The sequence below is a fragment of the Acipenser ruthenus genome, chromosome 8, assembly GCF_902713425.1.
Source record: "Acipenser ruthenus chromosome 8, fAciRut3.2 maternal haplotype, whole genome shotgun sequence".
In the NCBI taxonomy this organism is placed as follows: Eukaryota; Metazoa; Chordata; class Actinopteri; order Acipenseriformes; family Acipenseridae; genus Acipenser; species Acipenser ruthenus.
The window spans coordinates 14750288-14766321 of record NC_081196.1 but is presented as its reverse complement, the minus strand read 5'-3'; the positions used below and the strand labels follow the sequence as shown (position 1 = coordinate 14766321).

General features: G+C 38.1%; 2 protein-coding genes across 5 annotated transcripts in view; one reads left to right on the top strand and one right to left on the bottom strand.

The window, feature by feature from the left end:
* Positions 1 to 10101, bottom strand: part of LOC117407365 (protein furry homolog) — a 110065-nt gene extending 99964 nt beyond the window's left edge. Inside the window, exon 1 of the mRNA XM_059029588.1 lies at positions 10009 to 10101. The gene's annotated coding sequence lies outside the window, so the exon portion shown is untranslated. The remainder of the gene's footprint in view (positions 1 to 10008) is intronic.
* A 3004-nt stretch (positions 10102 to 13105) lies between these two features.
* The window catches only part of LOC131737832 (uncharacterized), a 54229-nt gene continuing 51300 nt past the window's right edge, over positions 13106 to 16034 (top strand). For 3 of the 4 annotated variants that reach the window (XM_059029580.1, XM_059029579.1, XM_059029578.1), the window contains exons 1-5: positions 13106 to 14287; positions 14371 to 14489; positions 14765 to 14918; positions 15335 to 15459; positions 15729 to 15918. In XM_059029580.1, the coding sequence (XP_058885563.1) occupies positions 13159 to 14287; positions 14371 to 14489; positions 14765 to 14918; positions 15335 to 15459; positions 15729 to 15918 (1717 nt within the window). In that variant the 5' untranslated portion in view covers positions 13106 to 13158. The remainder of the gene's footprint in view (positions 14288 to 14370; positions 14490 to 14764; positions 14919 to 15334; positions 15460 to 15728; positions 15919 to 16034) is intronic. The other variant, XM_059029582.1, reaches the window with a different exon arrangement.

The following is a 16034-nucleotide window of genomic DNA, read 5'->3' as shown; positions in this document are numbered from 1 at the left end:
AAAAGCTAGAAGATACGTTGCAGTTGAGTTCACAGCACATTTGCTCCCTCTAGTGGTCCTAATGAGGAAATGACCCTATGGAAGCTCAAATAAAAACACATTGTGTTCACCTACTGTACATACAGTACGGTACATACAACTTGAATTACAATGACCCCTGGTTATGGGTGTGAGTAATAACCAAACAATCATACTGTACCATCATATCAATGAAGGCACAAATGAAGATGACATTTAAATAAAACAATAACGATAAAAACTCAGCTGTCTTTTTGTCCTTGCTTAGTTTTTTTCTTGTTTTTAATGAATAGCATATTATGAATATTAAGACTCTGCACATCCTGTACCTTTTGGAAAAAAAAATACACTAGCAGGAATAAATACTGGATGAACTCCTAGCAACAGTTGCTAAGGTATTACAGGATCCAGAATGGTTCTTTGAGAAAGATGCCCCTCATTAAACCCTCAATATTGAATTTCAAGGAAGGAATATACAGTGATAGATCTAACATGAAATCAGTGCTAATGCATAATTATAAGGAAGTGCCCTGTCTACTGTATTTGTAATGACCTTGTACAACAGCAGTGGCCCAGGCATGACACAGGAAAATAAACGCAATTGAAAACCATTCATGCAAATTCAATCTGTTTTCAAACCCTGCTACACTATGTGGATATTGCTTTTGCTGATGCCATAGCATATAGAACCATTTTAATACATTAAGGGGCTGATGTAAGGATAGGCGTAGTACAAACAATTGCAGCTGCAAAATCCAAATTGGCAATTATTTTGCACTGTGGTGTATGTAAGCTTAAGAGCAATGCAAATTACTCAACATGCACAAATAATGAGCTGCAATCATGATAATGAGGGTCGCAGTGAGCGCCGCCTGTGCACCGGGGTATTTAGCAGCTGTAGTTACAGCTCAGAGGTGAGGTGAGTTGGGAGTACAGACACCAGTAGGTGCTAGATGAGATTTGGGGAGCACAAAAATTAAACCAAACTAAAAAATATGTTGGAGGAAGGGCAGCAAAGTCATCTTGGCGTACGGAAAGGAGGAGCTGAGAGTCCTTACAGCTCAGGTCACTCAGCATGAAATGTAGTTATTTGGAAAGGCCTCAGCCAACATCAGTTATGCTACCAAAGAGGACATAGAGGACAACCAGGATGAAAAGGTGGCAGGACCTGTGGCAGCAAGGAAAAGTGAAACTCAGCACAGGCCTGCAGCAGGAGCAGGAGGGCTGTCATCCACATCACAGCTCACACCCCTGGAGAGGCAAGCGGAGATGACAACCCATCCCAGACAAAGTGACCCTGGGTTTGAATATGCAGGATCTTCTCCGTCTTGCCCTTCTCCTCCGAAGTTTTTCCTGTCTGTCCTCAACAAGAGCCCAACGTCACCGCATCAGGAAGTGAACCACAGCAGCCATCCTGAGGCCAACGACAGGTCTCTGAAGGTGTGTGGTTTTATACAGATCGTAATTACTCGCTTCTATTATGGTTTACACCTTGTCAAGAGTTTTTGGAGGGTCAGCAATTACCCAAGTGCAAGGCAAAATCCTTACATCTCATTATAATGTTTGCACCCACTAGTATTCCATATCCCTGGCCAATTCCATACTCTTTTCTTCATTGAATAAATTTCAATATCTTTTAAATGGATTAATAATGGCAAAGTGCTAATTTGATAGCGGGTGCAGAACGGCAAACCATTCTTTACATGCACTGCATTTTTTATGGACGCTAAAACATTGATTTCGGACACAATAGGGGTGTTTTGCAGCCGCAAATCACTTTGCACTTATCCTTACATCAGCCCCAGTGTGTTTAATGGGATGAATGAGGAGATGAGAGATATGGAATCATATTAGTGTGGCACAGGCTTCTGTGCACAATGCTTTACCTATGTAGGATCCATTGTTTTCAAAGGTTCTATTCCTGGTAAAGGTTAAAACTAGAAAAAATAAAAAAAACTCAACACAACATAATGCTGTACTTTGTGGTATACAGCAGCAAGTAAGCCTATAAATATATATATATATATATATATATACAGTGCCTTGCGAAAGTATTCGGCCCCCTTGAACTTTGCGACCTTTTGCCACATTTCAGGCTTCAAACATAAAGATATGAAACTGTAATTTTTTGTGAAGAATCAACAACAAGTGGGACACAATCATGAAGTGGAACGAAATTTATTGGATATTTCAAACTTTTTTAACAAATAAAAAACTGAAAAATTGGGCGTGCAAAATTATTCAGCCCCCTTAAGTTAATACTTTGTAGCGCCACCTTTTGCTGTGATTACAGCTGCAAGTCGCTTGGGGTATGTCTCTATCAGTTTTGCACATCGAGAGACTGAAATTTTTGCCCATTCCTCCTTGCAAAACAGCTCGAGCTCAGTGAGGTTGGATGGAGAGCATTTGTGAACAGCAGTTTTCAGTTCTTTCCACAGATTCTCGATTGGATTCAGGTCTGGACTTTGACTTGGCCATTCTAACACCTGGATATGTTTATTTGTGAACCATTCCATTGTAGATTTTGCTTTATGTTTTGGATCATTGTCTTGTTGGAAGACAAATCTCCGTCCCAGTCTCAGGTCTTTTGCAGACTCCATCAGGTTTTCTTCCAGAAAGGTCCTGTATTTGGCTCCATCCATCTTCCCATCAATTTTAACCATCTTCCCTGTCCCTGCTGAAGAAAAGCAGGCCCAAACCATGATGCTGCCACCACCATGTTTGACAGTGGGGATGGTGTGTTCAGGGTGATGAGTTGTGTTCCTTTTACGCCAAACATAACGTTTTGCATTGTTGCCAAAAAGTTCGATTTTGGTTTCATCTGACCAGAGCACCTTCTTCCACATGTTTGGTGTGTCTCCCAGGTGGCTTGTGGCAAACTGTAAACGACACTTTTTATGGATATCTTTAAGAAATGGCTTTCTTCTTGCCACTCTTCCATAAAGGCCAGATTTGTGCAGTATACGACTGATTGTTGACCTATGGACAGAGTCTCCCACCTCAGCTGTAGATCTCTGCAGTTCATCCAGAGTGATCATGGGCCTCTTGGCTGCATCTCTGATCAGTCTTCTCCTTGTATGAGCTGAAAGTTTAGAGGGACGGCCAGGTCTTGGTAGATTTGCAGTGGTCTGATACTCCTTCCATTTCAATATTATCGCTTGCACAGTGCTCCTTGGGATGTTTAAAGCTTGGGAAATCTTTTTGTATCCAAATCCGGCTTTAAACTTCTCCACAACAGTATCTCGGACCTGCCTGGTGTGTTCCTTGTTCTTCATGATGCTCTCTGCGCTTTAAACGGACCTCTGAGACTATCACAGTGCAGGTGCATTTATACGGAGACTTGATTATACACAGGTGGATTCTATTTATCATCATTAGTCATTTAGGTCAACATTGGATCATTCAGAGATCCTCACTGAACTTCTGGAGAGAGTTTGCTGCACTGAAAGTAAAGGGGCTGAATAATTTTGCACGCCCAATTTTTCAGTTTTTTATTTGTTAAAAAAGTTTGAAATATCCAATAAATTTCGTTCCACTTCATGATTGTGTCCCACTTGTTGTTGATTCTTCACAAAAAATTACAGTTTCATATCTTTATGTTTGAAGCCTGAAATGTGGCAAAAGGTCGCAAAGTTCAAGGGGGCCGAATACTTTCACAAGGCACTGTATATATATATTTCCCCAGGAATCATATGTGGCACCCAGCAATCAGACCAAAAAAAGTCTGATCTGTGCTTGAGTCCGTGAATGACAAGTAACCTGCCATTGACCTGAAGCAGCCCTGAACGTTGCTAAGAAAAGACTGTCTTGAGCGCTCATAGTCAGCAGCACTGTAGACTTTACAGCATACACAGATCTCAGGAAATGTTATCTGATATGAGCAGATCAATATTTACAGATTGTATCCATCAAAGGGATGTTTAGTCAGGCTCCTTCTACTTTTAGCCATTATAAAATAGAATCAATATGGACAATTACAGTACTAAAGACTATTCTGCTCCAAACGTAGGACCTTGCCACCCTACCCTTATGAGGTAGTACACTAGATGACAAAACAACATTCATTCTACTGTATTCTTTTGTACACTGTTGATATGTAGAGCTGTATTCTTTTGTACACTGTTGATATGTAGAGCTGTATTCTTTTGTACACTGTTGATATGTATTGGTCATCAACTACAGTATTCCCTCATACGGATATGATTATTTAGAATGTACATCCATGGCAGGGGATGTCCTGCATGTTTTTTGCAATAGAATATTTATAATATCCTCTTTGCTTGCAGTGACTTTTCAATCTGACCTTGTGAACGCCTCAGCCACCTACTGTAAAAACCTTTGTATAAGTCTATTTTCTAGGTATTTTTAGGGGGTCCTAAAAATGGGGGAGCAACTTATACACCTATAGGCTTTTTTCCTGAAAATGTTGTTTTAAAAAAAGGGGGGGGGGGGGGGGGCACTTGTACATCGGTGGAACTTATAAACCAGTTTTTATGGTAATTTACACTTTCATTACTTTTTTCTAACAGTAAGTGTAATTCTTTGCTTTTACATTGTTTCCTTACATTCCTAAAACGATTTATTTTGAAGATACAAATAAATATCACAATAAATATAACAGATGGTTTTTTTTTCGTGTTTGCTAATGCTAGCTTTATCTACACAAGTTTTTTTTTCTTATTATTTCTAGACAGTGTGATTTATAATAGTTGTATTTGTTAATTCTTACATCCAAAAAGGAAACGCTTAAGTAAACAGAAAATGTTACTGGGATTGCATATGAGAAAAGTAGAGAGGCTGTGTGGTCCAGTGATTAAAGAAAAGAGCTTATAACCACGAGATCCCCGGTTCAAATCCCACCTCAGCCAGTGACTCATTGTGTGACCCTGAGCAAGTCACTTAACCTCCTTGTGCTTTGTCTTTCAGGTGAGCCGTAGTTGTAAGTGACTCTGCAGCAGATGCATAGTTCACACACCCTAGTCTCTGTAAGTTGCCTTGGATAAAGGCGTCTGCTAAATAAACAAATAATAATAAAGTAGTTCTACTGTTTAAAAACAAACCTGAACACAATATTTAAATGAACTTCCTCAGGAAAGGGCGAATCAATAAGAATTGCACAACATCAAAGCAGCTCATTCTACATTTAGTTTTTAATGAAATATTAACTGTTCTTCGAATTAAAATATAAAAATACTGGTGTAATCTGAAAAAAGCAATTCATTAAAGTCATTGAAGCAATATGTTTACCCTTTCACTGCTCTTTTGAAGTTTTGCTTGGGGAGAACAAAAAATATTTTCATACCGTCTTTTGTATAGGACTATCAGATTTTTCCCACCAAAAGAAAATTACAAAAAGTCAGTGAAAACACATTTAAACTCTTAACCTCTGAACTCTTTAAAAAGTCCAACAAAGTTTGTTTGGTGCTATCTTTTAATAAGATCAGCTGTATAGTCATACCAACAATTCACTGCAGAGATGACACATTTCTAAGGAAACAAGCAAACTAATATCAAAATGATTTTATATCAAAAGGATAAAAGGTCAGTAAATAATCCCAGATACAATATGAGTGATTTTAGTTAGTTTGATCACGTCAGTTTATGTACTAAATCACATTTTCAGATTGTTATTGATTAAATCGTGTTTTTTTGTAATTACAGTCATTAACACGATGTATATTTAATTAGTACCTAATTTAAATAATATAACCTACTTAACTGAAACCTATGCTAGTGTGAGTTTTCAAGCGCTGGGATTCTATTTTATCACTGTTTAACCAGTGTCTGTGACCTCCTGTTTAGAATACCGCAATTTAAAGGTTATTAAAGACATTTCTATCATAAAAATATAATACTGTACAGTTTCTGGCAGACGTTCAAGGAATCTAATGGGTCAAGAGACCCACAGGAAATTTAACAAAACACTGTTTAGGACAGGAGTGGTCAAAGTTGGCCCTTCCACTCCTGGTCTTTGTTCCAAACCTGCTCTAAATTGTTTAATTTAGCCAATTAAAACTCCATCCCGGCCCTGAAGTACTTCATTACAGCATTGTACCTGTTAAACCTGCAGTGGCCCTTCCGGACTGTGATTGGACAACCCCTAGTTTAGGACCACTGCTACAGTATTTCAGAAAGAATTCACACAGCTGTTGCCATGGTGAAGTTCATTCACTTGATTTGCAATGGAGAAGAAAACATAAACAACTAGATTCTTAACTCAAGAGGAAGCAAAATAATAATAATAATAATAATAATAATAATAAGAAGAAGAAGAAGAAGAAGAAGAAGTTCTTGTATGATTTAAATACAGTTTCTGTTTTCCTGTTTTGTGGGATAAAAAAATAGATTTTCATAAACTCCAACTGTCATATCAGTTTCTATAGAATCTGTTGTTATTTTTACACATCTTACAAAAAACTTTACTGAAGTAGTTTTATGAAAAGAGCCTTTTTGTAACAAATCAAGAGACACCACCAATTTTCAGTTAGTAGCCTGATTCTTCAAGAAATTGAGGTTTTAAATAATTCCGTAGAAAAACATCATCAAAAAGCTGTATAAGTACTTGTGGTTTTCACTGTATAAAAGCTGTATAAATACTTGTGGTTTTCACTGTATAAAAGCTGATTCTCAAAAGCATGACCATAGTTCAGTAAGACCTGAACCTGAGGGAAAACTAAACTAATAAGAACCAAAAAAACCTATTAATTTGAATAAGGACTTTATTTCAAGCACAGTACATGCATTTTCGATTATTCTAACTCACCACTCATAATAATTTTGCATTGTTAATGTATTATACTTGGATCGTGCAAAACAGGGGTAAACACCACTCTTTACGGTTCACTGTAGACATACGTTCATTTTTACCAGTTTACAAAATGACCAGCTGCTGAACAGCTGAGCTGCAAGAAGAAAGTTACCATATGGACTGTACACTTCAGCTTTCCCGCTGAGCCATCTGTTCAGTCGGCCAGTGATGTGACCTTACTCAGGACACAAAAAGCTGGATTCAGAGGGGTGTCATTTCTTCAAGACAATGATTCTTTGCAGCATCAAAACATAACGTGCAGGTTACAGTTTTCGTGAATGTAATCATGTAGGTTACAGTACTGTATAGTCATTTGTGAATCAAAGTGTCCTGAAACATTGTGGAATAAAACTACCAAAACAACACAGAGATTTCGAGATAAAGTGACATGGCTTGTTAACAACACATAAATCACACCCATATCATTAACACTGTTTTTCTGACAGTCCAGGGCCAAAGTCAGTTGATAATAATAACAAGCCATAAGTTCCCTACAGTACATCTACAGTGCTGTACTGAAACAGCACATTTCTCTCAATACAAAGTGGTACCAAAAGTCAAAGAACCACTGACACATACTGTTTAACAGAACAATACTTTACTGTATATCTGCTTTGAAGATACCTTTCCCAGAGTACTGAGCTTGAAATATCAGGGCTCTAAAGGTGCAGTATTTGCAGTTTCTTTGTTTCCTAACGCACACTGCATTTCAGAAGAGTTATATTATAATAATAATAATAATAATAATAATAATATATTAATTACTGTATGATGGCCAAAATGTCAAAGTACTTTTTGTTTTTAAAAAGACAATTCAGTGTAACCAAAATGTGCTGTAAGTGAATATTACCATGCTTTATAGGGTTAGTAATACTTTTAAGGGGCTTGTCACCATAACAGGGACCAAAGAAAAATTAATTACAGGAGATGGAAGGGAAGCCTACAATATCACCATGCTGATTCTTTCTGTTAATATGCAAGCTTTGATATTTACTTAAATATAGCATACTTAGACAAACTAAAGCAAATTACTATGCACCATTTCCACAATCCTGCAGCCTGCAAGCGGAAGAGCTTTATGTGTGAGACAATTTCAGCGTTTTTGATCTGAAGGGTCTCTACTATGTTGTAAAATTGTAACTTTTGTGAAAAAAATAGAACAAAAAAACCAATCAAACCAGCTATACCCACTGCAAATACCTTTTACTCTGCAGTTGAAAACAGTCATGTTACCAGATATACTGTAGCTCCGTATCATAAAATATTTAAGTCTGACCCTCATAAATTGCTGATGACACAAGAGAGACAAGCTGATGCTTCCAGAAACTACATTGAAATGATCACTCTGTATAGTACTGCTTATCGAGGAAATTGATCAACTTTATATTTACTGTCCCTTGTAAAAGTTTACCAGAGTAAATTTGCACTGTATTTTGCTGTTTTCCCATGCTTTTCCCTCGGTTATCTATGCATTCACCATAGTTAACCCTTTTGTTTTGTTTTGTTTTTGAATATGCTTTAGCATATACCATTTACAATGCGTTCTTGCTTTAACATGCTTTCACTCTGCATTATTACATTTTGCAATGCTTTCAGCAACTTTCTCTAAGGGGCACTATAACAAGTTTGCATTATTAAAAAAACAATACAATACTTATAAATACTTAAAATACAGATTTTAGTGCTGATGAAGACCAAATGCAGGTTCAAATTCCACATTTAATACATGTTAGAGATCACTGGCTGTTGGTCCTTCAGGAAGTGGACTTGCCTCAGGTTTCAACCCCTCACTTCCCTAAAAATTGTAGAACGTTTTAAAGTGTACACAAACAGTTTACAGTTCACCAGTCTGTTTTGCGTGACTCAATTATTTCACACAATTCGACAAAGTATACTGAAGAATCATTATAATCATCATGAGGGCAGCAGTGTGGAGTAGTGGTTAGGGCTCTGGACTCTTGACCGGAGGGTCGTGGGTTCAATCCCCAGTGGAGGACACTGCTGCTGTACCCTTGAGCAAGGTACTTTACCTACATTGCTCCAGTAAAAACCCAACTGTATAAATGGGTAATTATATGTAAAAATAATGTGATACCTTGTAACAATTGTAAGTCGCCCTGGATAAGGGCGTCTGCTAAGAAATTAATAATAATAATCATCTCTAAAGATAGCTTTCACTTTCAACACTAGCCAGAGCTGTAAATATGAGGCTGTTGTCTTTTTTTCTTTTACGCAAAACAATTTACTTTTTTTGTTATATGCCCATTCCTCCCATAGGTACACTGGTGGTGGTCAATTAGTTTGTGTTGTGTAGGATAAGAGCAAGCCATACTTAGAGCATCGATAGTGACTACTGAATGATAAGGGTTCTTATTTCATTTTTATCTAGACTCATTTAAACTGTCAAAGACGCAGAACAATAAATACAGTATACAATATATATATATATTATGATATAGTATTTTTGACAGTACTAAAACACATAATTTAGTTGCCTTCATATGAATATCAAGTTGTTCCGATTGTTTCTTGCTACTTCTCTTCAGTATTTCAAAGTTAAATCGCTAGCCCTCAGAAAGCATTGAGTGAAGAACATAATTACTCAGATGAACTCAGTCAAACCCAGGTTGTCTCACATTCACCAGTCCGCGTTACTGCTGCTATGTGTGTGTGTGCCCTCCACTGCATGACTGTTTTGTGCCACTGGGTTACCAGCGCACAATAGAGCCACAGGCAAAAATGACCTGACACGTTTACGATTTTCTGTTCGTTTTTGCAAACAGTATATTGAAATATAAAGCTAAAATTAGTGTTATGTTTTTCATTGAATGAGTAAGCTGTGACCAGCCGACATAGTCAAATGAAGCATTATCACTCGTCGTTTTTGTTTCGTTGAATGCAGTACCAGGAATTAAAGCATGCACTACTAGTAATTGTCTGTAAGGTATCTTCATCTAATACTGTCACAAAAAACACAAGTTCGTGGAATGCACCGACACAAATGCATTTAAATCACCTTTACTGTTCAAAGTGGGCATGGTTTTTGTTCATTTCTTCATGAATATTTTATTGAGAACCATTTTACAGATTGATAACACAATATCATTAATACAAAACAGGCGAAATCCGCCCCGCCACCCTCCCTCCATCCATCCCTCCCCAAAATAAAGTGTGCATTTTACCTTTTTTTTTCACTGGGTTGCGTTTTATGCGTCCATCTCGTCTTCAATTGATTTCTTTCTATCTGTTTAAATTTGCACTTGCTGAATGAACGATCATCACTTCGTTCTTTTTGACACACTGCTTGCTTTTTCCACCAAGCCTGATGGAGTCAAGTCCCACCCCTAGCAACAAAGCAAATGAAGTTGATTGCAGGAAAGGTCTCTATCCGAAACTGTAAGTCTGCCTACTGCTTCTGTACACGCCCATCCGAAGTGGGTACCAGATAGTGCTGTAAGATGTACATAAGTAACTTACCTTTTCAAAGTTTGCATTGTATTAATGTTCATTTTTAGTGAGCAATATTGCATGTTTACGTTTAAGTGTTGTATTACACCTGTGCTACAAATAAATCCACTCACATTAGAACCTAAGAAGCAGTCGCTTTTTGATACGTATGTCCAAGTTCTATAACTATCATATCCGCACGTATTGGGCTCTGTCCGTACAGCATTACGTCACAAGTTATCTAAATGTCTGTTTTGATAAATTGAATAACGTTTAGAGTAGTTTTATGAACACTAAACAAACTGTATTTAATTCATCAAACAGAAAGAAACCAAACAACCTGCAAATAATGTAAAAGTTTTGTAAATTAAAAATGTACTCAAAATCCGCACACCAAAATAACCTCCAGAGTGTGTAGGATTAACCGGGCAGGTGGGAGCAGCATGTCTCTCTATCTGAGGCTCAGGAGTCACTTTAACAATTGTATACCTTCTTTATTTACCAGGTCAGAATAACCCAGAGCAGGTTCTGATTTACAGTGTTAATCTTGGAACAGGAAAGGGAATGAATGGAGACTTGTTATTGGAGAATTGCCATAGGTATTGATTGGAATATTTACCTCTCAGGGTTTTCACCTTGTAATGAATGACCCCTACTGGCCGAATAGGCACATTGTATGTGTGCATAAAGACAGTGAATACAAACTACCACTAGGGGGGATTCCTCTTTAGCGAAACTGTGTCTGCCTTTAGAGCTGAGGGTCAGAAGTTGAATTCCAGAGAAGGACGTAAAATATAATAATGAAAAACATTACAACCTATTCTTCTAAATATGCCACTAGGATCTTCACATGACCTCATCCTCCAACTGTAGTAAATAGTTCTGGTCAAACGCATTAACTAAATTGATTCTTAGATCAAATGTAACAAAACACACAGCACTACTTTATGACATAAATTGTCCAGGTAAGAAATCATCATATTTGCTAAAATCTCATAAAAGCTGTCTGGTTGAAGTCCATAAATCATATTTATCAATTGTGCATATATTACTGACTTTATTTGTGCATACACACAAGATTGTGGCATGCACAAATTTTGATCCTGATTAATCATTCTCGCGTCTATCCATTTGTATGTAGGATCTGCATTTGAACATTCAAATATGGGCCATGGTCGTGCCAGGTTGCCAAGCTGGGGCGGTGGCACAGTAAACGCTACATTCCCTTATAAAGGTTACCACAGTATTGTTGCAGTTTTCCCATGCTTTTTCCATGGTTATACGATGCATTTACCATACTATGTCATGTTTATCTTTTTGCTTTACCATACTGTGACAGAATAGCTGTAACCGGCAGGAATAGGACACTCAGAGACATAAGCTGCAGTCTAAAGCACAAAGCACACATTTACTAAAGAAAAAGGCACAAGGGATGCACCTCCAGGGCAGCTGCCCTGCCATACATAAATCACTATGCTTTATAATTATTACCTGCGCTTTACCATGTTTTCACCAGAGGTGTACCAGAACGCTGTTCCAGTACTGTTTTCTATAGGCAGAACCTTGGCTTAAGAATTAATTTAAGAACATTTACAGATTTGTTATGAAAATGCTTATACAGTGCCTGAAGCGGTCTATTTTCCGTCGGGAATTAGTCTTTCCATTGAATACGCACTAGGAAAAAAAATCAGTGTCCGATTCCCTACATACCAGCTTTGATGGTACACTCCGAGTTTCTGGCGCGTATTTTAAATGTTTGCAATCAATTCTCCCGCACAATTGTCTGTACATCGCAGTGATTCACTGCCATTCATTCTGCCCTTGCCTTTAAGATTTTATATATATTACAAAAGCATACAAAGTTATGTGTCTGCTTTGCTTGTTTGTTTTTTTTCTCACAAATTGCATTACCAGAACTGCTGTTTTTAAAAAAAAAAAAAAAAAACCTCTGATCCAGGAAATATATATTCAGAATGTATTGTACAATTGCCCAGAATACATTTAAAAAAACAATGTTAACTGTACTGATAAGTCCTTAAATTGGTGACAAATAAAAAGTAACTGAGCGTTTGTGTGATTCTTAGTTTAATTGGATGCAGTGTTCCAGAAAAAAGATGGGAGGAGGACGTGATATAGATACTAATACTACAGGGCATCGTGGTGAGTGAAGTTCAGAGCTGGCGATGACCTCATAATCGAAAGGAATTAAATACCACTGCTTCCGATTATTACTGCTTAATAACAGGAACATGTTACTTAAGGATGTTGAAATTAAACGCTGTATTTTGGACGGGCAAAATACATAGTTGGCGCCCCCCACTGTCCCCCGTCCCATTAATTTATTTTTCTGCATATACTACTACTTTGTATATGATGTAGAATATGCGATTATAAAATCTAATACTTGTACATGTTCTTTCAAATAAACTCGTTATGATTTTGAATGTGCGGTCGATCGATATTATTGTCATTGCTTGCGCCCCGGCACCTCTTTGTCTACACATTAAGCACTGGTGATTATCGTTTACAAGAACCATTGCTTCTTCATTTTTATTGTTTCTTTCATTACATTCATCCCTATATCTAATGTAATGCTATTTTCATCTTTTAAGTATACGGCACGTTTACACACGTTTCTCAGTATACACATACTGACGTTTTTTGAAAATTAAATCAGGTGATTTTCTCTCGTGCAGAAATAGCCTAGCAGTGATTTAATAATGATCTAAGAATGTTGATAATTCAACGGCAGCAATTGGCTTGCCAATTGCAAATTCAATTAAAACACTTTAAGCCTCACAACTTAAATACCCGCGCCCGTAGAACACAGACATATTGACTGCTTTTTTGTGTTATTTTTTGGTTGCAATTTATTTACAATAACGATGTTACGGAGAGGGCAGGCTATGCTGCCTTTCTTCTTATTGACCTGGGTCTTGAGGCTTACACAAGCTCTTGCTTCAGCTCATGATCCCCTGCAGGACGAAGCAGCTGCAAATTCCATGTCAGGGACAGGAAACTTGGATCGTGGAGGGACCTTGAGCTTAGCTACTGATTTAGCCATTCCTTATGCTGCAGATGTTTTTTCTAAACCAGATAGCTTTTCACCAAATGGAAAAGGTGAACTTTTTGAGGTTTCTGGTTATTCTGCAGATCAACAGAGGCAGTCTCTTGCTCATGTGTTTTCTGAGTCTGATGCTACAAACCATGGGCTTTTTGATTTCAGCCAGCATTATAGGTATGATAAGGATACACTTGAACAGCCTGTCTCTTCCAATTTGGATAGTGATCACTTCAATTCCGATTTGACCAAGAACCCTGTCCCTTTTGTTGCTGATGAGTACCTTATGGCTTCAGAATCTGAAGGCGATGTGGAACATGCACTCTTTACTGATTGGAGTAATGATGCTGACTTCCCTCAAGTCTTTAAATATGCTGATTTAGCTTCTTCAGATAAAGAAAATGTATCTAATACTGCTACCCTCAATGATTCGGTTATTAATCTTGCCACAGAAGTGGGTATAGGTGACCTTGGCAAAGAATTTGATTCTTCTGACAACTATAAATCTGGTACCTATTCTGAAACCCTAGGCTATGATTCTGTTGCCTTTGCAGATCTTGAAAAGAAAGGCACTGATACTTTGCGTCCTGATGTGCATTCCTATCATCGTGAGGACCTAGTTACTGGTGACCTTACTGGCATGCACGTTTCTTCTTTTGACCGCTCTGTACTTACCGATATAAATCTGGAGTTGCATAAAACTCTTTCTCCAGCTTTTAAAATTGCCAGTGCACGCAACTCTCCTGTTCTCTCTGAAGGTCACGAGTTGCCAAGCAGCATCTATGATGCCTCTGTAGGGCTCTATGGTGTATTTAATCTACCTATTACCCCAGAAAACCCTCCTCCCCATAGCACAGGAGAGCCATCCACCCTGGCTTCAGCAACTACATGCGGTGTTGCAGACATGACCATCAAATTGTTTGGTGGAAGGTTGACGGACCTTAAAGTGCAAGGTAAGGGTTCTTGCCAATGTGGTATCTGTTTAATTCTGGAAGAGGTACGGTTATCAAGTCTCATTGTAACTATTCCCCCACAGCCGACTTCATGTTAGTTGAAGTAAGCAAGATTACGCAGAGGTGCAGATACAAGGTGTTGGAGAAAAATGGAGTGGTCCACTTTACAACTGCCTTCAAAGGTTGCAATGTGAAGGCACTGGTAAGATTTACATTCATAACTTTAAAAAGTCTGCTACATCATCGGGTACGCACTTGCTGGCCTTGTACAGTATAAATGTTAAACTGACAAAGCAAATGCCATGGGACTGCTGTTCCACATATACAACTAACTTAATTTCTTAAATGTTCTTCTTCTTGGGTGGTTTTTGTCAAATACAGAGCGTCTGCTTTCATCGTTATTGAGGTTCTTTACAATCTCAGATGCTGGCTAGAACAGTCCCGATCAACTTTGAGATTTTTTACTTGTGCTTGCAGGGTGGGCAATATGTGTTGACCCTGATGTGGAGGAACCACTATGTGCATATGTCCTGTCCAATTTCTACACCTGATAGACCTGTTACAATCTGTGGTAAGAGTAGCATGACCATCACACTCCCAGCAGGACCAATAGAAGCGCTTCGTGTAAAAAGTGAGTTTCTGCCTGGCACTAAATGGAATGTATGGGTGTATTTGCTTCACCATATACCTTGCTGCAACTCCTTGTATGCTTTTGAAACTGTTGCATGTATGCTACAGTACATGTTTCTTCTGTCCTTGAACATAAGGACTACAGTACCCTTTTCAAGAGCATTTTTGATTTCAGTTTTTAAAGTACTGGCGTAGTGTGGTGGTTAGTCTTGGGTGCACTTGAGGGATGGATTATACTGGGATCTGTGGGTGAGATGAGCGATGGATTAGTTTTTTGCAAATGTTTGGTAGCAGTTCTGAGTAACTAAATATAAGATTTATTCTGTAGCCGTTTTTCCCTCGCTGCTGTGTAGCCAATTGAGAAACGCTGTCTATTTAATAGATCAGGAGATCTCACTAAATTTCTTCTAATTGTAGATAAATTCAACAAATGGGTATCCATTTATGAAGTTGCTGTTAAATGCAAATATCAACTGTTGAGTGATTCAGAGGGAAGGATCACTTTCACTACTTCCTACAATGGATGTCACGTGAGGCGATTGGTACGTGTATCCTGCTTTTCCACCAGTATCGGAAACATTATGCTCTGTATACAGCCTGCATTGTAACTTTGGAAGAATGGACCAATACAAAATGATGTGTGAAATATATAATGGGTTTATTTTCCCATTTAAATATTGGAATTGTTGCACTCAATTTGGCTGTTCACTTCTATAATGTGAACCTAGGATGGCCTTCCTACCTGTAGGAACAGGATACTGTGAAGATTAAAACTCCAGTGACGCCATTATTTATTTTTTGACCCTCCTAGATGGATCGTTATTTCTATAACATCTACTATCAAATGGCTCCAGGGAAGCTAGGACAGGCACTCATGTCTTGTAGGACCGGAATTAATGTCACAGTCCCACCTGAAGAGTCTTTGCCGTCTATGTTTTGTGGCAAGTCTGGCATGATGATCAAATTGCCTAAAGGAAGTCTTAATGCAGTCAAAGTGAGAGGTGAGCTGCATCTATGTTTCTCTGAATTCTGATAGTGTCAACCCACCGTTCCTTACTGATTGACATAGAAATTGAAGTTGTGACCCATTCGCATGTTCAATTGCATATGGTTCTTG